Below are 26,553 nucleotides of genomic sequence, written 5' to 3' on the forward strand. Positions count from 1 at the left end.
TTTAGTTATTAAATTAAATTTTAAGAAAAGAGATCATAGATGATTTTAACTAGACTAATCTGATTTCCTGATTAGCTACTTAACAAAATGTGACCTGGCAAATGTAATCTGCTATACCACTATATACCTTACTGGGATAATGGCATCCCAATTAAATGTTATTAGTCATAATTTCAGACAAAACTACTTAAAAAGTAGTTTTCACCATTTCTCAATTTAAAACTGGTAATCCTGGGTATCCTTGCTATCAATGTGTCCACCCCTGTAACATTGAAAGGGCTCTTTAAAATGGTGATATTTAAAGCCATTATATTAACAGAAGGAAATCATATATATGGCAGTTACTGTATGTGCGTGTGTGAATAACTCTGGTATTTACAGGAACCTGGCTCCTAAAATACTGTATATATAAGCCTTGCATCAGACAGGTGTATTACAGGGAAAAAAAAAACAATATGACAGTTTGTAAATATAAAAACAAACTTTATACCATATGTATTATGGATACATATTTCTGTACATATTTTATTAGTTAAAGTATGCATTTTAAGGAAATGTTATTTATTAGTATTTTCATGGTCACTGAACAATAAGCCTACAGAATTCCATTTTGTTTAAAAAAAAACCACACACATTAATGGTCTAAAGTTTAATGATAAAAGTACCAAAGGTAACACTTTAATATAGAACATAAGGCTTCTATGCATCTGGTTATGCAGGAGCTTAGTGCAAAACCTTTTTACAGATAAAGAAAATGAAGAAAAACAAAATGTACAAAGTGTTAAATATAACAGGTCATCAAAGCGCAAAGAAGAATTGCAAAAATATTTGAAGTGCATCTCTTCATCATGTTCATCACCTTCTCATGAAAACACTCTATTCTTCGCTGATTCTGATAATGGGTCTGCATGCATGCACAAACACACACACTAGTGAGCAATATAGCTAAATTGTGCAGTAAGTGTATAAAGCAAGCAAGAGAAGCAATAGTGTTAGCTATAAAGCAACCAGGGCATTACACTTTACCGTTAAAATGGAGAAAACAGAAATGCAGCTTTGTTTATTCCAAATTGTAGCTGCGTTAAACTAAAAGCTGCAGAACTTTGGAAATTTTGGATAGTTTTATAGGATTATTCAAGCAATAATGTAACGCATGTTAAAATAATTCCACAGACCAATACCTTCAATTTTAAAGTTTTAGTAAAATTTCAAGGAAACACACCTCATACAAACAAGAGAGAAAAAAATAGATATTAAGGAAAGGTTCTTGTTTAAAAAAAAGTTCTGTTTAAGGTTCAGGTATCTTGTATCATTACTAGAAGTTTGGTCATACAGTCGTATTTGAGGCACGTTAAGCATGGTCAGAAAACTGTATGCCATCTCTTATTCTATTTGCAAACATATCTAACAGCCCATGCTAGCAGTAGGACTATTTCCTCACTGGTTTAATTAACACTTTTTTCTACAAATGTACCATAGCTAAGCAAGTTCTATCTCATGTTAACTTACATGGGGTAAAAGGTTATACCATATTTTAGGAAACTATAAAACTGGTATTTTATTGAAATCAAGCAAACACGTATATGAATTTAACATCAAAAATAACTTTCTAAGCTTGGTTCTTACACCAATGACTCATTGACCATCTGCTCCTGCACATAGCACTGAACTGGCATCCTGTGCAACAAAGTATAAAATCAGCTTGTTTGCCCAATACATCACCACTGGCTACATTATATTTGAGAGCTGACTGCAAGTCAGAACAAAATTAATGCCATAGATTTTTTTTTCTTTGATCATGTCACGTTGCACAGCAAGGATGTACTTTCAAGTGTCACATTCATCTGAAGACTTTAGTCGAGTTTTCACCTGCTTCTTTCATGCATTTTATGCTTTGCAGACACACAGTAAGTAAAAAATATGTACAGCACCCAGAATATTTTTCCTACTTATATTTGAATACAAGTGAACCCTTCACATTTCTAAGGGTTAGAGGTGGAAGACCCCTGCAAATGTAAAAAATTACAAATAATAATATTTGGTCTCAAACAATACACAGATAAACATACAATAGGATTAGGTAAGTGGAACTGTTTAAAAACAGATCAAGGTTAAATGCTGTTTTGATTTATTGTACTGGAAATAACATTTACAGTTCTTGATATTGTAACAGTACCAACAAGCTGCATCATCCCGGGATGAGTCACCCATTTTATCACCTAGCAATCCATCACGAGCAGCAAAGGACAAGCAGCAAGCCTGCAATGAATAGGCTATGCAAAGAGGAAGAAAATAAATTCTGGCATTTACCACCAACACTACATTGGAGTCAGGAGTGGGACAATAAGACCATCTTCTGTCCACAGTGTGCCACAAATCCCTATGATGTAATTATTTGTAACTTCCAAATTTAGGCTAAAATCTAGGATCTTTAGTGCGGTTTGTAGGATTAGTCTGGCAGGGGCAGGAGGTGCAGGAGACAGCGGGCTGAGCATTGGTCTTAGGCAGCTGGGAAGAGTGTAGCAGATTGACTTGCCGCTGATCTTAGTCGAGCAGTGTGAAGCAGGGCTGGTGGTAAAACTGCACAGATAAATGATGAGGCAGACAGCAGAGGTATCATGTGGAAGACATGGAGGTAAAGTCTCATAGCTGAATTCCACACCTGGAACAGTTTTGGCAGCGTCAGTTCATCTGCAGCTCCAAATAAGGAGGCTCACCTGCTCACTTACAATCGACAGATCACTGTACAGATGCACAGTGTTTAAAACCTATGCAGCATCACCTCACTTTTTATTATTTAAAAAAAAAAAAAACTTTTGATATTGATAAAGATATTGTAGTTTAAGAAAGCTCAAAATACAGCTTACAATCACATTCCACCAGTTAATATGACTCATCTCCATTAAAAATAAATAAACAAACTCCACACCTCAAGTGTCTCAGTTTTAAAAGTTTAGTGATATTCAACGCAAACAATTTACATAAAAAGAGAAAAAAATTATTACAGAGAACAGGAAAATTTTTGTATAAGATATCCATTTAAGGCTTAAATGTCTAGGTTACAGGTCTTAAAGTTTCTATATGTTATGTCATACACTAGGACCATATTAACAGTAATGCACATTAGATTGAGGAGATTAGAAGGCTTAACGCGTGGCTCAAATCTTGGTGCAGGGTAGAAGGGTATAGGTTTATGGGGCATTGGGACTCCTTTTGGAACAGATGGGACCTGTTCGCCGTGGACGGTTACATCTGAACCGGAGGGGCACCAATGTATTAAGGAGGCGTATGTGTAGGCTAGTCGAGGATTGTTTAAACTAGGGAATGGGGGGGCAGGGAGTTTAGGACAGGCCAGATTTAGATCTATACATGGAAGAACAAACAATGGTGTAGAAATAAAAATGCATAGTAATGTAAATTTTAAGCAAACACGTAAAGGTAGAAGGATTAACACATTAAAAATAGCTTGCCTTAATGCTAGAAGTATCAAAAATAAGGTAAGTGAGTTGGAGTTGTATGTAGCAGAGCATAATTATGATATTATAGCAATAACGGAAACCTGGCTAAATAACAAAGATGGGGATGAGTGTAACATAGAGGGATACACATTTTTTAGGAAGGATAGACAGAACAGAAAAGGAGGTGGGGTTGCTGTTTATGCCAAACAGGGTTTAAATGTAAGTCATCTTCAGTTGGATGATGAGCCCCATCTTAGTGAGGACATGTGGCTTCGCCTGGAAAATATTAGGGAAAAGGTCTTATTTTAGGAGTGTGTTATAGACCACCCAATTCAGACAGTAATTTCAACACACATCTTTTTAGTAATATCAAAAAGGCAAGTTTACAGGGGATATTATAGTCATGGGGACTTTAATTATCCAAATATTAACTGGGATAACCTTACAGATGGAGGAGCACAAGAGCAGGAGTTTTAGAAGTAATCAGCGACTGTTTTTTAACACAGCATGTTAAAGCACCAACAAGGGGTGAAGCCTGTCTGGATTTAGTATTCTGTAATAATCAGGATAGAATTGAGGGTGTAGAGGTGATTGAACCACTAGGGTCAAGTGACCATAATGTAATACAATTCTCAGTATTTTGTAAGAGTACAGATGCAAAGACTAAAATTGTTAAGTTGAACTTTGGTAGGGCTAATTTTGAGCAGATGCGACAAAGTCTAAGTAGGATAGACTGGGATAAGCTTTTAAATGTGGAGACAGTCGAGGAGCAGTGGAACAGGTTTAAAATGTTTTACATGTAATGCAGGACAGATACATACCTAAATTTGGAAGTAATAGGAAACTAAAAAAAACTCCACGATGGATTAATAAAGATTTAAAAAAGAAGTTGCAAAGGAAAAACTGCTGTATAAGGCATATATGACTAATGACTGCAAAGAGAACCGTAGCGCGTATGAGAAAATGAGGGCAACCATTAAGAAGGATATCAGAGTGGCTAAAAGACAGTTGGAGAGGAATATAGCAGATAAGGCTAAAGAAGACCCCAAGAGATTCTTTAAGTATTTTAGTAGTAAAAGAACAGTTAAGGAGGAGGTCAAGTTCATCAGGAATAGTAAAGGGGAATTAAAAGATACAGACAATGAAATAGCAGATGCCCTAAACTTACATTTTTCTGAGGTGTTTACAAGTGAGCAAGTGGATAACCTCCCAGAGGTAAACGCAACTACTAAGGAGGTACTGAGGGATTTGGAAATTGTAGAGGGAGAAGTGCTGCTCAGATTAAATAAGATGAAATCAAACAAATCACCAGGGGCCTCATGTATAAACGGTGCGTACGCACAGAAAAATTGCGTAAGAACTTTTCCACGTTCAAATCGCGATGTATAAAACCTACACTTGGCGTAAAGCCACGCACTTTTCCACGGTACCTCATACCTTGTCATACGCAAGTTCTCCGCTCGGATTTGCAAACTGGCGGCACCCAGCGTCAAAGCAATGGTACTGTTCTTGTGTGATTACTCATTATTTTCATGACGCGCTTTATAAATACACAGAAACTAACCACATATTGTTTATTAGTGTAATGCATCCGATTGTAATTAACTTGTAACAATATAATGGTCCAGGAAACAGCCATAGTATTCCAAATACCATAACTGCTCTCACTTCTCCTTCTTCTTCTTCTTATTTCAGCTCCTCCCGTTAGGAGTTGCCACAGCGGATCATCTTTTTCCATATTACTCTCACTGCACGACTCGGAGTATTTATATCACTGTATCTGAGTGTGAATCACAGCAGCAGCTGATCGGAAAGAGAATTATCGGTATACAGCTTCAAGGACACGCTGGCTCAGCCACTGCAAAACGTTTTAAAGCCTCTCCTGTACAAACCTCGCGGTTCAGAAACAGTTTAATCCCAAGAACTTTAAATGCACTCAATCAATTGCTCCTTGTAGAACGGTTTGTACTTATAAGTACAATCACCCCACTGTAAACTTGCACTACAGTTATAATATCTCACAACCTGAGCCACTTTATAAAGCGCGTACATATGATGACGATATCATTTTTAAGGTGAAATGCAGCAAAATATGTTTGTTAAATTATACACATAAAACTTTAACTTCATTTAAATAATCTATATTCTTCACTGGGAGTGTCGTGAAGGATAGAATAATTAAACATGTACTACGAAGATATTTCAATGTTCTTTAAACGTTTTGAAGAATCGGCGCTAATCTTACAGACGGCTTAACGTCTATTACAGAGCTGATTGTATGGCGATTAGTTACTTGGGGAAAGAAAAGCAAGGACTCTTGGGCGCACGCCAATATATATTGAATATAAAACAGAAAGAGAAAATAACAACACAGCTAAAAACGCAGCGACAAATTTCGACAAAAGATAAATGCTTGTCATGAGCACGAGGCTCATGAAACACATGTTTAATAATGTGCTTTAGCTCCTATCATCATGAAAATGACATCACGTATACATCTCAGTATTTTAGTTATTCAGAGAGCTGTAATATCACAAATGTAATGGACTCTGTGTCCAGTTGGAGGAAGAGAGCCAGTTTAAGAAGCAAGTAGTGATTCACACACATAGATCACATACAGTAGAATATCAAATACAAAACAAAGCATTTAACGTGCTACTTTAATTACGATGTGATTTGAGAAACTGGTTAATTAAACGATTTTAAGATGAAGTTTATAATGTTCTACTAAATGACAAAATAAACTACGTGATTAAAGTGGAAATGTCGAGATTGAAGTTGACATTTCGTGCTTTTCCCCACCGTGTGCCTTTTTCTCTGTACCCTAATAAGCTTTCATATGACACTCAGACAGTGGGCTACAACTCTTCTTTTCACGGCAACTTTGATATGTGACTTCTTTTTATTTCCGCACTGTGCGATTTTGTGAATGTGAGCTTTCAAGTTTCTCCAACACGCTATGTCACTCAATCAACTTCCTTTTGTTGATTAAACCACGGTTTGTTTGAACAAATAGTTTGTTTTTCCTTTGCCTCTACTTGGTATTCGCTGAAATTCTTATATTTTCCCGTGCTTTTCCCATTGTCTTTTCACAGAAGGCTGCGCTTAAGGGCGATTTATATTGATTTGCATATTCAAATAGGCGTAATTCTGGGAGGATTTGGGGCGTTACATAATGCGCGTGCACGAGCGTTAGTTTTCACGCTGATCGGGATTTATGTAACGGAAGAACGTGGAAGTTGGAGTACGCACAGATTCCTGCATCTGGATTTTTCTGTGCGTAAACACATTTCGGCTTTTGTGCTTACGCCATGTTATAGTGCGAGTTCTACGCATGGCGTTATACATGAGGCCCCAGGCCCAGATAATATTTATCCTCGTGTTCTTAAGGAGGCTAGTGAGTACATATATAAACCCTTGACACATATTTTTAGGAAGTCACTGTGCACTGGAGAGATTCCAAAGGAATGGAAAATGGCAAATATCATCCCATTATATAAAAAGGGTGACAGGGCAGATCCAAACAACTATAGGCCAGTAAGCTTAACAAGCATCACAGCAAAATTAATGGAAGGAATTATTATGGATAAAATTGAGCAACACATGGCAAGGACAGGAGTTATTCTGAACAGTCAGCATGGGTTCAGTAGAGGGAGGTCGTGTTTTACTAACATGTTGGAATTCTATGAGGAGGCAACAAAAGGATACGATCAAAGTGGAGCTTATGATATTATTTATCTGGACTTTCAGAAAGCATTTGATAAGGTGCCACATGAGAGGTTGGGCATCAAGTTAAAAGAAGTGGGAGTTCAGGGTGATGTTTTTAGATGGGCGCAGAATTGGCTCAAACACAGGAAGCAGAGGGTGATGGTGCGAATAACCTCATCAGAACTGGCCGATGTTAAGAGTGGTGTTCCACAGGGGTCAGTGCTAGGGCCGCTGCTATTTTTAATATATATATATATATATATATATATATATATATATATAAATGATTTAGATAGGAATATAAGTAACAAGCTGGTTAAGTTTGCAGATGATACCAAGATAGGTGGATTAGCAGATAATTTGGAATCCGTTATATCATTACAGAAGGACTTGGATAGCATACAGGCTTGGGTAGATTTGTGGCAAATGAAATTTAATGTCAGTAAATGTAAAGTATTACACATAGGAAGTAAAAATATTAGGTTTGAATACACAATGGGCGGTCGGAAAATCGAGAGTACACCTTATGAGAAGGATTTAGGAGTCATAGTGGACTCCAAGCTATCAACTTCCCAACAGTGTTCAGAAGCCATTAAGAAGGCTAACAGAATGTTAGGTTATATAGCACGATCTATGGAGTACAAGTCCAAGGAGGTTATTCTCAACCTTTATAATGCACTGGTGAGGCCTCATCTTGAGTACTGTGTGCAGTTTTGGTCTCCAGGCTACAAAAAGGACATAGCAGCACTAGAAAAGGTCCAGAGAAGAGCGACTAGGCTGATTCCACGTCTACAGGGGTTGAATTATGAGGAAAGATTAAAAGAGCTGAGCCTTTACAGTTTAAGCAAAAGAAGATGAAGAGGTGACATGATTGAAATATTTAAAATTATGAAGGGAATTAGTATAGTGGATTGAGACTGGTATTTTAAAATGAGCTCATCAAGAACACGGGGACACAGTTGGAAACTTGTTAAGGGTAAATTTCGCACAAACATTAGGAAGTTTTTCTTTACACAAAGAACGATAGACACTTGGAATAAGCTACTAAGTAGTGTGGTAGACAGTAAGACGTTAGGGACTTTCAAAACTCGACTTGATGTTTTCTTGGAGGAAACAAGTGGATAGGACTGGCGAGCTTTGTTGGGCTGAACGGCCTGTTCTCATCTAGATTGTTTTAATGTTTTTTAATGTTCAAACTATAATCATAATAAACGACCAATAAAACAGCGGAGAAGCCATGGATTAAATAAAAAGGCTGCAGTTTTCAGCAGGGAGACGTGAATAACGTGGCGAACCAAGGAAGGGAATGAAAAGACCGGAGCGAAGGAGGGCCTTATATGGGTAGGCAGTCAATTAAGTGGGAGGCGTGGGGATGGGGGATGCAATATAGGTAGGCAGCCAATTACGTGGGAGGCGTGGTGATGGGGGACACAACACCGCAAGGAAATGGGTACCTGAACAGTAAACGAAGTCTAAAATACCTACACAGTAACTATAATCGTAATAAACGAACAATAAAACAGCAGATAAGCCGTGGATTAAATAAAAAGGCTGTAGTTATCAGCAGGGAGACGTGAATACCGTGGCGAAGCAAAGAAGGGAATGAAGAGACCGGAGTGACGGACGGCCTTATATGGGCAGGCAGTCAATTACGTGGGAGGCGTGGGGATGGGGGACGCAATATAGGCAGGTAGCCAACTATGTGGGAGGCATGGTGATGGGGGACGCAATGCCACCTCACACGGCAACCGAGCTGCAGGCTATGGACGTACAGTATATGTGTACGTAAGTAGGATTCAATTATGACCGTTAGAATGCGTAGAATTTCAAAATGAAACCTGCTTAACTTTTGTAAGTAACCTGTAAGGAATGAGCCTGCCAAATTTCAGCCTTCTACCTACACGGGAAGTTGGAGAATTAGTGATGAGTGAGTCAGTCAGTCAGTGAGGGCTTTGACTTTTATTAGTATAGATAATGTGCACTTATATAAAATAACACTAATATTTATATATGAATTTATATAATACATAATATAATATTTAAGTATTGCTTATATTTTTTGGCTTATTCATCGTCTGCTAGTTTCTGTGATCTTTTGGCAAGCTCCATAAATATTCCCATTTAACAGCTCAAAGCCAACTCGCAAATAACCAAAACCGTGAATGTCAAGTTTGCAAATATGGAGGGGTTACTGCATACATTTTGACTTGCCATATGCTGCATTCTATATAAATACAGTAAAGTGGAACCATTTAGATGGGAACCACTTAAAAAAATGTATATGAAATTGTTAAATGCTGAATTTACTGAAAAATTCTAAATGTAGTGTTTTAAAAAATGTTTCAAAACAATATTCTTTTATATTTACATTAAAGATACAGAACACTTGCTGAAAAAGTGTGTCACTGTACATGGCTAGAAATCTAAAGCACGATTGTTCGTACCCACACAAAGAAAGTCAGTCAGTCATTATCCAACCCGCTATATCCTAACACAGGGTCACAGGGGTCTGCAGGAGCCAATCTCAGCCAACACAGGGCGCAAGGCACACAAAGAAAGTAATTCCCACAAATTCTACATTATTTAATGCATGAATTTCCCACATATTTGTTTGGTAAGCACTCTGTTGTTACCTGTTGCAAGAAAAGTTACCATCATTTTTTAAAATCACTATTTTATAAATATACCAAAGTTGTTACTTAATGATTTACTTTTTTTCATTGTTTACATTTTGTTAATGTTATATGTACTGGATATTGCCTTCCTGTTTCTATTGCTCTTGACCAGAACGCACTGCTAAGCAATAATGCAATTGGTTGCCCAGCAGAGTTGCATAAGTGTGCTGCAGGAGTCAAGAACAAAGGGCTTGTGGTGCCTTTATTTAAGCTTCCCTTTATAATTTGGACCATCCAATAGAAAGGTTTTACACCAGGAGAAAGACTAAAGTAATAATTTCCAAAAGACCTCTGTAACATTCAAACTCTATTAGGAAAGTGATTAGTCTTTACACCAGAAGGTAGTATAAAGTGAATACTTGAAATGGGGTAGCGACACACTTGTACTCCGCATCGGCCTTACTCATTATTAATGAATGGTTTAAACCACATTAACAGCTCCTGTTTATTAAGCAAATATGTCTGTTTGCACCTCTATGGGGATAAGCCCCACACCCACCCGCTATTCTACATAAAGTGTGTATGTTAGCACATCTTCAGGCCTCCAAAGGGATGTATCACTACCCCCTGCCATTCAGTAAGGTCAAAAAGGAATTCAACAAAAGATTTTTTTCCCCTCATTTCAGCCACTGGTTAAAATTTTTTTACAGAAGGACCTCTGCAATTTTAGTCATAATTGAGTTACTCAAATGACAGATTTATTGACACATTGATTTACACATGATTAGTTTAATCTGGAGATATATATATTCTTTTTTTAACTGACATAAATGTGCAGTCCATGAAAAGTTACCAACACAAGCGATTCAGATTGTACTAAAGTTACAGGGGTCTTTCAGTAATTATTATATTACCCCACCTCCAGGCGTAAAACTAACAATATCCAAGTAGGCCTGAAACTCAACTAAACTTTGTTAAATTGAAGGTTAAAACAGACTGAAATATATTTTTGCATACCAGTAATACAAAAATTCAATAAACTGACTTGGATTGTTTAGTGAATTTGTATTCAGATTCATTCTTTTTATTTTATTACAAACTGACAAATACCAATTCACCACAGTGTGTAAAATTTTAAAGAAATGCACATTATCAGTTCTTTAAAATGTTTACATTGGGCTAACATCCTTTAAACCTGAATCTGAAAACTAAAAATCAGTGACACAGAAAAACAGATTACAAACAATGCACAAGGATAACTTATGAACATCTGCTGTATAAGGCTGCCACCTCTCTAACTCTGACAAGAAGGACAATCCAAAAGAAAAATGAGGACCTTCATAGGATGCCTCTCTATGATGCTACAACTCCATTTTACATTCTCTTATGGTCTTCCAGACACATTGTTTGGTTTTAGCAACAATTCATGGTGAAATATGAGAAAATATTAAATTGCAGGGTGTGCAGTAATAAGAAAACAATCCAGCCACAGGGAATGCACAAGCCAGTGTGTTTCTTCATGCCGGTCCCAAGCCCAGATAAATGGGGAGGGTCATGTCAGGAAGGGCATCTGGTGTAAAATTTTGCCAAATCAATATGCGGACAACAATACAAATTTCCATACCAGAACGGTCAAGCCCCGGGTTAACAATGACCGTCACCAGTACTGTTAGCCTGCAGGGTGCTGGTGAAAATTGGGCGACTGTTGGCTGAAGGTGGAGAAGAGGGGGGGAGACGTGTCCGGAGGCAGGAACAGAGGAGGAAGGTAAAGAGAGAAGAACTGAGGGTAGGAACTTTGAATGTTGGCAGTATGACTGGTAAGGGGAGAGAGTTAGCAGATATGATGGACAGAAGGAAGGTGGATATATTGTGCGTGCAAGAGACTAAATGAAAGGAGAGTAAGGCCAGGTGGATTGGAGGTGGATTCAAATTGCTTTATCATGGTGTGGATAGGAGGAGAAATGGAGTAGGGGTTATTCTGAAGGAACAGTATGTCAAGAGTGTTTTGGAGGTGAAAAGAGTGTCAGACAGAGTAATGATTATGAAGCTGGAAATTGGAGGTGTGATGATGAATGTTGTTAGTGCATACAGTATACCCCGCAAGTTGGGTGAGCAATGGATGAGAAAGAAGATTATTGGAGTGAGCTGGATGAAGTGATGAACAGTGTACCCAAGGGACAGAAAGTGGTAATTGGAGCAGATTTCAGTGGACATGTTGGTGAAGGGAACAGAGAAGACGAGGGGGTGATGGGTAGGTATGGTGTCAAGGAGAGGAATGAAGAAGGTCAGATGATAGTGGATTTTGCCAAAAGGATGGACATGGCTGTGGTGAATGCATATTTTAAGAAGAGGGAGGAACATAGGGTGACGCACAAGAGGGGAGGAAGATGCACACAGGTGGATTACATCTATGCAGAAGAGTTAATCTGAAGGAGACTGAACACTGCAAAGTGGTGGCAGGGGAAAGTGTAGTTAAGCAGCATAGGATGGTGGTCTAGAGGATGACGTTGGAGATCAGGAAGAGTAAGAGAGTGAGGGCAGCGCTAAGGATCAAACGATGGAGGTTCAAAAAGGAAAACTGCAAGTTTGAATTTAGGGAGGAGGTGAGACAGGCACTAGGTGGCAGTGAAGAGTTACCAGATAGTTGGGCAACTACAGCAGATGTAGTAAGAATGACAGCAAGAAGGGTGCTTGGCGTGACATCTGGACAGAGGAAGGAGGAAAAGGAAACCTGGTGGTGAAATGAGGAAGTACAGGAGAGTATACAGAGGAAGAGGATGGGGAAGAAGAAGTGGGATTGCCAGAAAAATGCATAAAGTAGTCAAGAATACAGGTGGTGAAGGTGTATGATGAGATGTATTAGAGGTTGGACACTAAGAAGGGAGAAAAGGACCTGTACCAATTGGCTAGTCAGAGGGACCGAGCTGGGAAAGATGTGCAGCAGGTTAGGGTGATAAAGATGGAAACATACTCACAAGACAGGAAAGTGTGTTGAGCAGATGGAAAGAGCACTTTGAGAGGTTGATGAATGAAGAGAGAGAGAGAGAGAGAGAGAGAGAGAGAGAGAGAAAAGGTTGGATGATGTGGAGATAGTGAGTCAGGAAGTGCAACGGATTAGTAAGGAGGAAGTAAGGATAGCTATGAAGAGGATGAAAAATGGAAAGGCCATTGGTCCAGATGACATACCTGTGGAAGCATGGATGTGTTTAGGAGAGATGGTAGTGGAGTTTTTAACAAGATTATTTAATGTAATCCTGGAAAGTGAGGCGATGCCTGAGGAGTGGAAAATAAGTGTACCAGTGCTGATATTTAAGAATTAAGGGATGTGCAGGACTGTAGTTACTACAGGGGGATAAAATTGATGAGCCACGGCATGAAGTTATGGGAAAGAGTAGTGGAAGCTAGGTTAAGAAGTGAGGTGATGATTAGAGAGCAGCAGCATGGTTTCATTCCAAAAAAGAGCACCACAGATGCGATGTTTGCTCTGAGGATGTTGACGGAGAAGTATAGAGAAGGCCAGAAGGAGTTGCATTGTGTCTTTGTGGACCTGGAGAAAGCATATGACAGGGTGCCTCTAGAGGAGTTGTGGTATTGTATGAGGAAGTCGGGAGTGGCAGAGAAGTACGTAAGAGTTGTACACTATATGCATGAAGGAAGTGTGACAGTGGTGAGGTCTGCGGAAGAAGTGATAGATGCATTTAATGTGGAGGGCGGATTACATCAGGTATCGACTCTGAACCCTTTCTTATTTGTAATTGTGGTGGACAGGTTGACAGACAAGATTAGACAGGAGTCCCTGTGGACTATGATGTTTGCTGATGACACTGTGATCTGTAGTGATAGTAGGGAGCAGGTGGAGGAGACCATGGAGAGGTAGAGATATGCTCTAGAGAGGAGAGGAATGAAGGTCAGTAAGAACAAGACAGAATACATGTGTGTAAATGAGAGGGAGGTCAGTGGAATGGTGAGGATGCAGGGAGTAGAGTTGACGAAAGTGGATGAGTTTAAATACTCAATAGTACAGAGTAATGGGGAGTGTGGAACAGAGGTGAAAAAGAGTGCAAGCAGGGTGGAATGGGTTGAAAAGAGTGTCAGAAGTAATTTGTGACAGACGGGTACCAGCAAGAGTAAAAGGGAAGATCCACAGGATGGTAGTGAGACCAGCTATGTTATATGGGTTGGAGAAGGTGGCACTGACCAGAAAGCAGGAGACAGAGCTGGAGGTGGCAGAGTTAAAGATGCCAAGATTTGCACTGGGTGTAACGAGGAAGCCAAAAGAAGAAGAAGCAGTACTAAGAAAATAAAATCTGCACATTTGTAAAATCAAACCAGATAATACAATCATGAATAACGGATAAGATTAAATGTAAAAAAAGATAAGGAGGCATTAAATGTAAAGATATTCAGCAAGTTCGAAGAGGTATTTAGATGATGACATATGATATGCTGCCGCCATGGTGTCATTTATATAATGTACCAGAATACACATACAGCACTAAATACAAAGAATACCACTATCTAAATTAGCATAAATACCATAGGATTAACTAATAACTAAGTGTAGGGTATGGCCAAAGAAATGGAGTTAGAATCAATCGCTGATAGCAACTGCGTTACTCCATTAACTGTAATCATGCAAATTTGCTGCTTCTCTTGGAAACCCCATTCTATATCCTCCTACAGTTGCTTCTTGGTTCTTTAGGAAAGTATGCTGTTTGCAAGCACCTACTTTTCATCATAAATTCTTTATCAAAATAATAGACCATTATGCTTAGGCATGTTTCTATTGTTCTGCATGCCCACAGATCAGCTGTAGTTTTATACAGAGCAACTTGTTTCAGATCAATTTCAATTCCCATCTGACATTAGGAAGACAACTTAACATCAGAAAAAATAACTACATAATGAGATAATGTAACTCTTACCCTGGGTGCTAGATCATTTTTTTAAATCTTCATTGCGCAGAGTTTTATTCAGAGATGATTTTTGATAAATACAGCAAAGGAACTACTTTTACTTGATTTTACTTTCGCTAGTCTGCTGAATACCTATATACGTTATAGCGTAAACAGGTAATGATGATCTGTGTTACAGGCCAACATCAGTAGGACTTGTTGCTGCTTGCTTTACTTTCATTCACATACTAGTCTATGAGGTTTAATTTTAGATCTTTGTAAAATATATTGAGTGCAATACTGCACCTCTGCTGAATTTTTGGATTCAATGTATAACATAATAGTGAGCATGCAATGAGCCACAATGGAGCTCTTCATTGCCACTGAAATTGTACTTTACATACAACACTGGCATGGCACTAGTCTCTATATATACTGGTACCAATTCACTCACCCTTCATAACACTATGACAATTGTTGCATTCTTGTCCCACACCTGTTATTTTATTTTTGGTATTTCAATCTAGTGCCACAGCCTCTTCACCCAATCATCATTTTTCAATTTGTGTCTCAGAAATGAAAGCTCTTTGTTATGCATTAATGGAGTTTGTTCACAAACTACTGCGATAAAATGTACGATAAATAGCAGCAGGCATAATCATATTTGGGTGAACGTTTGTAATTCTACTACAGAATCGTGTGGCAAACCATAGTTTAAGATACATTGCTACTGTATTGAATGCGGCAGGGGACAGTTTGTTCACCACGAAGTCTACAGAGCATTGGAAGAATGAAGAGCCAAACACACATCTTTTGAAACTACTGTTTACTTCTAGTACTAATATTTCTGAAATGCTGTTACAGTTTTTAAAATGTATCTGTTCTGTATTTTCTCATGATATGCATACCACAGAACCCTAATTCAGGGAAACCTGACACTCCTTGTCTGAATATGAACAGTGAATGAGCCTATGTTTAGTACAGTAGCTCACATTTCTAATTAAGTTAAGAAAAAGAGCAAGAAGTATATGCCTTCACTGCTTACTATTCTATAAAACATATTTTAAAACTTATTAATAAGTAGTAAAGCATTATGCGCTATTGCAGATTCCCTGTTAAAAGACATTTTCCAGCGCAACATCCTATTTAAACTCAAAAACATGTTCCGCAGGAACAGAACTTGTTTCCTAATCCAACACTTCCATGTATATACATTTTTAACATGACACAAAGCAATTAAGGAATTTTAAATACATATTAAAAAAAACAAATTTACTAAACTGTAATGTGAATAATAAACAGTACCAGGCTACTGACAAATTACTCCTTTAAAGCATCATTTTATTAGAGGTTAGCAGCATGCGCTGATACAGTTCATTGCCGCACCTCCCCATATGATAAACCAACTCAGGATCCCAGATTAGGACCCGAGTGCAGCCATGCAATAGGTGAGACCTCAGCACCACACTAGTTTAGATGGAATGCAACCAGTGTGAGGTTTTTTTATGGTGGCTGGAGTGCCAACCCCAAGGTTTTTCCCCACAGGTTGGAGGTCCTACATGTACTGTAGGGCTGGATGCAGATTAACATCATACCCAGGAAAAATTTTGTTAGGAGCACTAAAAATTTTATACAAGATTATATTAGGTTGAGAGAGTAGATACATATATAAAAAAGAAATTTACTCCAAAAAAATTTCTATAAAGGCATCAGTGAAATCCAAAAAAAGAACTGCCAAAAACAAACAAAAAAAAAAAAAACACACCACAACACACCATTGCCCCGTCACTCTGACTTTTTGCAGTCTGAAAGTTACAATATATAACTTGTGTTACCAATCATGTACATTTTTTTCTACAAAAATAAGTAATGCAGTATTGCTGGTCTGTTCTGTGATTTCATATGTTTAAGTGTAGATGCAATATAGTGATTTCTCCTTTTTTTCACCCCCAAGATTTGCAATTTTTACATCTGATAGGATAACTAACAAATTGTGCTCAATAAATAAAAACAATCATTACATTTTTTTGTGGATAAAACCTAAAAGATACTGTATGCTCAAACCAGACTCTGAAATGTATGACCTGCCAAACTCATTCACAAATAAAAAAATTCACTTTTTCTTTTCTTAATCCTTTTCACAACTAGACAAATTTCCCCACCTAAATTAATTTACCAATTTTTAGACATCTCTTTCAAAAGTATAACATGAATGAATTATACAGAGCCTTTAAGACTGTCAAAAACATTTTGACATTTTAAAATGAAATATTTTAAATGATGACAGAGCATTAAATGTTACAAGTATTGGCACACATGCAAAGAAATGTTATCTTGGCAAAGTATTTTTACCCCATGTGTTTTTAAAATTGAATACAGTGACAGGTTAAGGAAGAAGAGCAACTTCATAACTAAAACAAAGCACGGTTGTTCACTTGCTTTTACTACAAAATACTGTCTTAACAATCCTGTTATAAAGAATCAGCTGTGCAGTCACCACTACCTCATCAGGCATTAAAAACAACATATAAAATTTAAATTTACCTGAAACAATCAAACATTATTAACAGCATCAATTAAAGAGACTTTTCAAATGTAGTACTGCTTAATACAATATATCTAGCATCTAAGCACTTGACATGTAGTTACTGTTAAAGGATAAGCTTGGTATTTTTAAAGTTAGTTTTTTTTTTCCTCTCAATAATGATATACATTAATTTAGCCAAGACAATCATGTTCTTAAGTGAGGCATCTTTTGTATTTTTTAATACTGTGCTTATTCATACTATGTGGCATCTGTCCATGCAATGTCATATCTACATCCTTAGGATCTTCAATATGATAAGTCAGGAAGTCAGATCTATAGCTTCAGGGATGAAAATGTACTTTTGAAAAGCAAAGCAACAACAGACAGGTTATTAATTATCCTTATAATAAGTGTGTCACTTGTTTAATTCCAACAACCTGATTCGTAGTCTGAGCCTGTACAAGTTACTTAACCTGCCTGTCTTAAAATTGTAAAATCAAACGAAAAATGCAATGTACCTTAATCTTACTCATCACCTTGGATTAACATTATTTTGGTTGAATACAAAATAATAAAATAATTTAAAACTAGCTAACGCCCGCCGTAGCATATGGTGGTGTAGGAATAGGAACGGAAAACAGTGAGAAAGGAATTCAGAAATCAAGAAGAAAGAAATACTTCTTGAAAGACGCAGTTGTGAATAGGTGTTTTACTGGAGACGACAGATAATGAGTTGAAAGATTTAACCCTAGAAAAAGCCACATACAACTGACAATGGCTGAAGACTGGTTGTTGTAGGTAGTTGTAGATTAACACAAATCTTTGCAAACGTAATGCAAGGAGGGATGTTGGGGTCGTGTTTAAAGTAAGTGACAATGGTAGCATGGAGAATCTTGGAAAGAGCTTGAATTTCAGCTTCACCACCATAAAATCCATGTATTTATAGAACTCATGACTTGTTGTGATAACTCGACTTGCGTTGGAAAGAACAGGAAGAATGTCTCCAAATATGTCCCAATGTGATGCAACAAAATCTACTGCCCCAAGTCATAGTGAGAGTGAATTGCCTTTGTCAACAGTTTGTGTCAAGCAATAACCCACTGATAGGAACAGGCAGTTGCCAGATACCGGAATAGAGATGACGTTGTACAAAAACCCGTCGACAGAGAAGATACTGTCGTTCATTTTATAACAAAGGCTTAGGAAACAACCGTTGCAGTACAACAAAAATAGCAAGGAGCGAAACCAATGCCAATGGTCGAGAGAGTACCTTCCTGTAGCAGGTTACAGAAAATACTCCCAGGCGCACACATGGTCGAAGTGAAAGGTCACATGGTCAGGCTAGATATAGGGCGGTGACGTGACACCAATAGGATCATGAGAGAGGTGATGGGAACACGGTAGTCCAAAGGAGGAATAGGAATCGAGAAAAGTGGCGTGGGGGTGTATGGGAGGCTGCAGGCAGCGTGGGGAAGGGTTTGGAAGAGGAGGAATAGGAATCGAGAAATGCCGTGTGGGCTGCGTGTGTGGTGGGGGGGCCGGTTTTGAAGAGGAAGCAGGACGAACCAGAGCAGAAATATATATAAGAGACAAGTAAATCTAACATTAGCTGATGAAGAACTATAAGCATAAGGTTTCAAATCTAAAATACACTTAAAATGAACAGTTGTTTTTTTTTTAAGATTGTTAGACCATTGCAAACCAAACCAGATGTTTTAAAAAAATACCTGTGCAGTTGTATCCATTTAAAAATCCATCCAGCATTCCCTTCATCAAGTTTTCAAAAATGTCTGCTTGAGTTGAATTTTCATCAAAAACATTATCAAAAACAAACTGGGCATCCTTATTTGCTTTCCTTGTTATATCTCTATTTGAAACTTTTCGGCTTTGGAAAAAACTTAATTTCTCTTCCTTAGGATCAAAGACCAGCATGTATTTATCTACTACTTGCACCACTTTCCTGTAATTTCCCTCCTTTTCCCTCTCATTCTCAGGGCGAACTCGAACTGCCACCTTTACATGATTACATACATTGCTTTCCTCCACAGACATAGCAATAGGGTGTCTCTTCAAAAATTCATGCAGAAGATTTCAGACGTTTTATTGATCCTGCAAAAGACACAAAAATAGTAAATTAATTTTTAAAATATTTACTCATATATAACATACGAGAATAATTTATTGCATGCTTATGTATAGGGTTACAAGATGAACCATACATCAAATCCAGATTGGTCAATAATAGCATAAAAGAAAAATATATTGGTATTTCATCCAATGTTATCATTATTTTTGATATACTAAGACTATGCTCCTAATAGAAGCCAAAAAGACTACCCAATGAACATGCAGTTGGACAAAAAATTATCATTATCTAAAATTCCAAACTGGATTTGCCATCCCATTCAAAGCCAAAACGGAAAAAGTGTGTTGTCTCAACTATCACCAGCTACTCATTTGTCAGTGGAGCTCTTATCTTAAAATGTTAAGCCATTGAGTCAAATAATACTGAAAGCAAATGCTGTGTTCTCATGCTATACAAGTTTCTAGAGCGACCATTTCTCAAGTCACACTTTTTTGGTTCATTCTGTTCATGTGCATTTCAAATAGGAATTTTGGGAGAACCATAGACACTTTCGATATGCTACTCTGCATAAAATGAAATTACCAATCAGCTGAACACTCTTTTGTGAAAGTGTTTAATGGTTATCTAATTGTTCCAAGGTGGAATACATTATACGTTTTATTTTAAATATTAATATAAAGAGTAGGGTCAGTGCTATACCAAAAATAAGTGAATTTTGGCATCATATTTAGCTCAGTGCAAACACATCTAGGTACCATCTGGGAGAGTATTGACATGAAATTTCCCATTGGGAAGCTTATATTTCCCATAGCATTTGATGGCAGTTTAGATGACTTTAGATGACCCCTTCATCTGAGGTTAATTCTAGCATGCAATTCTAACTAGAAGACAATATTCTCAGAATCAGGTAGTAAGTAATATGTCAAAGATTGAGCCAGCAAGAAAGGGGCAGTAGTAAATAAAATAACTCTGCAAGAATCTTAAATGAAAAAGAGAAAAAAGTGTAACCACTTTACCCATTTATATAAAGGTTATGCAGATATGGTTACTCGATCATTTGTACTTCAATAGAGCTAAACAGGTAAAACAGAGGAAGAAAATATTAAGGAAAATATCAAATCACATAGAAAGAAGAGGTGTACTAGAAAAGGGAATTAAACAAGGGGTGGATCATGATTATTGACTGCTGTAATTGAATGAAGTAAAAAAAAAAAAACAACAACACAGAAATGTGATATTTATGATATTTTCATAAAGCTTCTGAAGAGAGGCTGCAAAGACAGTATGGTGAATGAACTAAAAGTTCAAGGCACAACAGGTTGGTTTAAGCACAAGAAGTAAGGGATTATGATAAAATAAACTTTTTTCAGAAATAGGAGGTGTTTAAAGTAGTTTTCCCATGGATATGTGCTGGGACCATGGCTCATTTTAATATAAAATAATCTTGAAAACAATGTATTAATAATAAGTTATTTAATTATGGAAAGGATACTAGACTGTCTGCCATTCCACCTAGTTTACCATCAGTTGAATCATTACAGATGAACCTGTTCTACATTGCAAATCCAAGAAAATAGAGGTTTCAGTTAACTTGTTAAGGACAATTGGACCTAGCTGTTAAATACAAAGTCAGTTTTTGGAAGCATCTGAGTTTGCTTGTTAAATATATATATATATATATATATATATATATATATATATATATATGTGGTACAAAATATTTGGTATACTGTATGTACTGTTTCTTTTTATGTTAGGAATGCAAAAATTAATTTGGCTTACCAACTACAAAGCCACACCTCCTACTTGGTTAACGAAACACCACTTGACTGATCCAAACTATCTTACACGAACAGCAGTCCTCCACTCTGCTTTCCTGGAGATTTTACTATAACTTTTCTGCAAGAGCAGATAAAGGTTTCATACTGTTATACCTCTTTCTCCAACACACCCATCCAAGTAAAGTCTGTACACATTTTAATTTTTGACAACCATTTTAACAGCATGATAGTTATAAGTGCTTTATTGCAATTCACCTTACATTGGTGTTTTGAGTTTTTTGAAGATTGATACAAATTTTAATTTTTGCTTCATTATTTATATTGGTTTACCAATTTAAACCAACTAAAAAACAACAGTAAGAATAAGAAACCATCACAGACAAGAAATTTATAAACATAAATTGGGAGTAAGGCCGATTTTGTTCATAATCAAGTATTAAAAATAGTATAACCTGTAAAATATCCCATTTATATGTAGTTATAAAGGTAAAAAACATACCAAAGAAAAAATACTCAATTTAAATCAATCAAATAACAGCAATTTAAATACTAAGATACAAAAAATTATAATAACTTTCAGATTGGGAATAGACAGAAAAAAAGAAAACAAACAATAATGTGTATAAATCCTTATAGTCACATTCAATATATAAAATCCATTAAGGTACTGTCATTAACCTTAATTGGAAATGATTAAAAAATGTCCAAGTACTTCAGAAAATAAATACCTATTTAAACAAACATGAAAAAATACCTTTCCTAAAACTAAACTACCTACAATTTAAAAAAAAAACATTCTAACAGCTCAAAATTGACACTTCAATCAAGACCAGTGTTCTCAGAGGCACAATCATGCTTCATGAAATATATAAAAAAATAGTAATGGATGGATAGTAAATTAAATATATGCATTCATTTGATAGTCATACTAAACTATCAATAGAGAATTTTTAAAATGGTCTTGATTAATAAAATAGAACAGAAGCACATAACAAGACCCTTATTATTTATTATAAAAAACAATAAAAAAGTACTTGGCTTTGGATTACTATACTGCAATTTATTCCATCTCCTTAAGAACCTCCTAAGGCAAGGCAACTAACAACAGTGGCAGATCCATGGCTTGCAAGAGAAATAAAATGTCTAAACGGTGCCTCTAACTCATGCAGACGTGTTCTGATGAATCCAGTGGTCACTTTAAAATGAAAACAGGACACACTGACAGAGTGACAAATGTAACTGTGCATTTAATGTAAGCAAAACAACTGAGATCTCACACAGAACCAAGGAGTATCTTCGCTGACAAATTATAAAACAAAATAATTATTAATAAAGAAAAACATACCAGCACCCTGTGTAAATGCAAACAGCCTAATGACGTAAGTGCCTTGAGCATGGGAAAGGCGCTATATAAATAAAATGCATTATTATTATTAATGACGATTTACACTAGATCTCTTAGGCAAATGATCTGTTATATATTTGAGAAAAAATAAATCTTTATTGAAATCAAAACACAAACACATTTTTATTCTTGTGAAAATTATACAGGGTGGCAAAAAAGGTCCATGTGTTATTCATAGATGGGTTAAATTAACCAAACTACCTTCACAATCCTTCAGCAGTTAATGTTTAAAATAGTGGACTTTCAGCATGCATCTCAATGTTCTAATCATTAAACAAATTCTCTTGATGGCATGCACAAAAATCTTTCTTCCATTCAAAGAATCAAAATGGAGTATGAAGTATGTTGGGCAAATCTTTGTGACTTGGCTCAGAAGGACAATATGAATGGGTAGTACGGTGGCTCCAATTTGCAACTGTGGTATTTTATAGATAAATGTCACAATTAACAGCATCCTTGGATGGGTGAGTAGGACCGACAACCAGCGGTTTGATGATAGAATATGCTGAAAAATAAAGGTTCTTGGTATATATCTCTAGGCATTCTCCTCTAGTATTTAAGAATCCAAATAATCATCCAGTCCAGGTTTAAAGAACCTGAAGACTATCATCAGAACACTGCATAGCATGACAGTAATAATAAAAAATGCAAATATAATTTTAGGCCACACTGCTTATTTCTAGGTTTTGTCACAGTTTGACAAAAATACATAATATCTTTGTAAATAATTTAAATATATCTTTAAATATCGATTTTACTATTACTACATCTTTCCCATCCTACCATTATTTATCTTTCACTACAACCAGCTTTGTTTGCTTCTGAAAAGATCTAATAAAAGTGATCAAGTAGAGTCATGCAGGTGCAATGCACATAAGACCAGCACATTTACACTGATTTGTCTCAGTGTGATGAATTTAAATATACAAACTGAAAATAGTAAAAGAATTTATTTTATATATTAACTGTAAGGCAACTAATGTATACAGGCCTATGATGCAAAACACCAGATTATTTGCTGTATTGTTTATATTTAGGTAGACTATTAAATAATTTTGAAACAACATAATAAAACTAGTAATACCCATACCTTTAAGAAGCACAATTACACTTCTTTTTACAGTCAACAAAATTTATACTACATTAGATATGCCTTGAGTGGCATATGGCTCACCATTTAATCAATGCACAAATGGATACAGTTTGAAAATTACCACATGCGCTCCATTACCATTTTTTCATTGTTTATCCTGTGATACATACATTAATAGAGTTAACAGAGGAGATTTTTACTTTTTGTATGGGGGTTTATATTCACTAATGTAAATATCAATAGTATGTGTTTTTGACCAGTTCATAAACTGCCCAGATGTAATTACAATATTAAACACTTATTATTAGTAATCATACAGTATGTATATGCATCTGTGGTGGGTTGGCACCCTGCCCAGGATTGGTTCCTGCCTTGTGCCCTGTGTTGGCTGGGATTGACTCCAGCAGACCCCCGTGACCCTGTATTCGGATTCAGCGGGTTAGAAAATGGATGGATGGATGTATATGCATGAAATCTTTCTGAGCAAACACAAAAGAATTGATTTCTTTATAGAGAATATCATTGTTTTTTTGCTTTTCAATTTTCCTGCTGCAAGTACTAAAATAGTTCATGCAAAATTTGGATGCCATTTCCACTCTGTACGGTTTACTGTAACTCTACATACAAAGATGCAGAATAATTTCAGAGTATTAATTTCTCAATTTTAAACTAGATTTGTGGTAAAGTTTGCTGGTACTAAACACTATACACCAATGTCATGTTGTATGTATTATTCCGACAAGTTTAAGATTAATAATGTCGGAGTTACTTTTGTTTCATTTTAATAAATCCCAAATAGTCCTTTTATGCTCATAACATAGAGGTGCCGCAAAACGTAGAATAAGATCAACATATAGACTTAAGGTTCACAGGAAAGGCATTCTATATAGTGGTAACACGGGACATGCAATGACACCAGTACTCGTTCGTTCTTATGGTTCTGGTGTTTAATTAAGTTCAATTCACGACGTGCGTTAGCTAAAAATGAATCAGCGTTGTATAGAACATCATGACGAAAATGCGTCAAAGCTTAAAAAAAGTGAAAGAGGAAAAATGTAAACTGTTTAGTCACACTACAGAAAGGGAATCGCATGACTAGTCACAGATTTGTCGTTCACATACTAGTAAATAAAAGAAGCCAGCACCATGCGAATCAGCAGACCGGTCCGTTCTGCACTCAAGAACTCCTTTGTTTAGGCCGTAAGCGGCACAACAATCTGTTCCTTCCCTTTAACATCATTCTCGTCTTGCAATCGAACATTATAAGACAATGCCCTCTACGGATCACTCACCTTCGTTCACGTAAATACGAAGTCAAAATAAATATATTACAAAATCCACTAGCTGAATGCTAACCAACAGCGCCTTCACCAAAATCCAGAAAAAATTCAAAATCAACTGTTTTTCCGCCACTGAGCAACTATTGGACAGCCGACGTGACGTCATCCAGTACTTCAATGGGCGAGGCAAAGACTAACGCATTGTAATCTAAAGGTCTGCGCTTGTTGAACGGCCAAACGAAGTGGAAAGCTCATTGGCTAGAGGGTTTTGTAGTATTGGGCGATCGGGGAAGACTGCCCATATTTCAAAGCGTGGCTGCTCCGAGTACCCTTCACCATTATGAGTAATACATTAGTGCCAAGTACCCTTCACCATTATGAGTAATACATTAGTGCCACGAATCCTGCAACTTTATAAAATACTTTTTAATGCATTTTAGATTGTATTGATACGGGTAAAATATTGTTTTTATAATGTGTAGCACCATGTTGTGAAGTACATGGTAAAATGAATTTAATAAGTGCTGCAATTAATGCTAAAAAATGTCAATACCCAAACAGGTTTGTGCGTATCTTTTATGACGTAAATATTGCAACTTGAGAAAGCTAATCTAAACGATGAAAACTGAGCCGTTAGCACGATTAAACGGCTTTGAACTAGTCTGCAGCCCACAGATCGAATGCACAATCGTATATAGCAGCACTCGGATTTTATGACTTCCTATTTACAGTAACTGGCCAAACTTTTGGCCGGTTTGTGTGGATAAAAATAAGCGTCATTTTACGCAACTGTTGATAAATGTAATACCTAATGATGTTTGAACCTATGTACAAAAAGCGGGAAAGCAGCTTAATTAATTAGATTTATGTATTAGATTGTATCAATTTTACTGACAAAGAATGTAGAGAAGAGCCAAGCAAAATGACTCCTTTTATTAAACTTTTTAGTTAGTCTCTACATTCATAATGGCTAAAACGGTACAACACCCTAGTACTACTGACTGAAAGAAACTGCATACATGAAAGAACAGTACTATTTAATCCCACCACAAAATGAGGGTGAATAGCCGCATTAAATGAATTAAATAAGACCCCAGGATTCTTATAATGACGGGATACTAAATTAGCGAAGAAATCATGTTTAGCTGTCTTAACTGCAACCTGGAAGTTGAACAGAAGTTGAATCACATCTCCAAAGCAGTTTAACCTCCTATTTCTGATATTCAAAGAATAATCTAAAGAGATCCTCAGTGTTGCATGTTATTCATGAGAATGAGGAAATCGAATATTGTGTTGTTATTCCAATGATTGCAGCACATTCAGAACTTTTAAGATGAGTTGAACTGAAGATATTAACAAAGGACTTCCTCAATCAGAAAGTAGCAAGTAAGTAGTTTCATGGTTTCACACGAACAGATCCATATGAATTATACACCACAGCCCACAACACCCCCAATTTTATTTCAAGGGCACATTCATTTTCTTTCTGAAATATTTAGAACTCATGAAATAAGTCTCTTAAAAATATAAAGTCACAATTAGTATAAAATGAGCATAATGTCAATCTCATTTACCCTGAAGGAAGAACCATTACAGGCTACCCATCAAAATTCACACTTTTATCATTCCCATCGCATCATTTTGCCTCACCATGAGCCCCATTTTAAAAAAATTAGCATGGATTCAAGTGTGAAACTATAACTAT

The 26,553-nt window shown here is 36.6% G+C and overlaps 1 protein-coding gene across 3 annotated transcripts in view; it reads right to left on the bottom strand.

Moving 5' to 3' along the window:
• kif18a (kinesin family member 18A) overlaps positions 1–24,971 on the bottom strand; it is a 135,174-nt gene extending 110,203 nt beyond the window's left edge. For 2 of the 3 annotated variants that reach the window (XM_039753810.1, XM_039753793.1), the window contains exons 1-2: positions 24,861–24,971; positions 18,931–19,312 (exon numbers count right to left, since the gene is read on the bottom strand). In XM_039753810.1, coding sequence (XP_039609744.1) covers positions 18,931–19,255 — 325 coding nt within the window. In that variant the 5' untranslated portion in view covers positions 19,256–19,312; positions 24,861–24,971. Of the gene's footprint in view, positions 1–18,930; positions 19,313–24,713; positions 24,803–24,860 lie in introns of those variants that run through there. The other variant, XM_039753801.1, reaches the window with a different exon arrangement.
• Between the last annotated feature and the right edge of the window lie 1,582 nt (positions 24,972–26,553).

Source organism: Polypterus senegalus, chromosome 1 (assembly GCF_016835505.1).
Source record: "Polypterus senegalus isolate Bchr_013 chromosome 1, ASM1683550v1, whole genome shotgun sequence".
Classification (NCBI taxonomy): Eukaryota; Metazoa; Chordata; class Cladistia; order Polypteriformes; family Polypteridae; genus Polypterus; species Polypterus senegalus.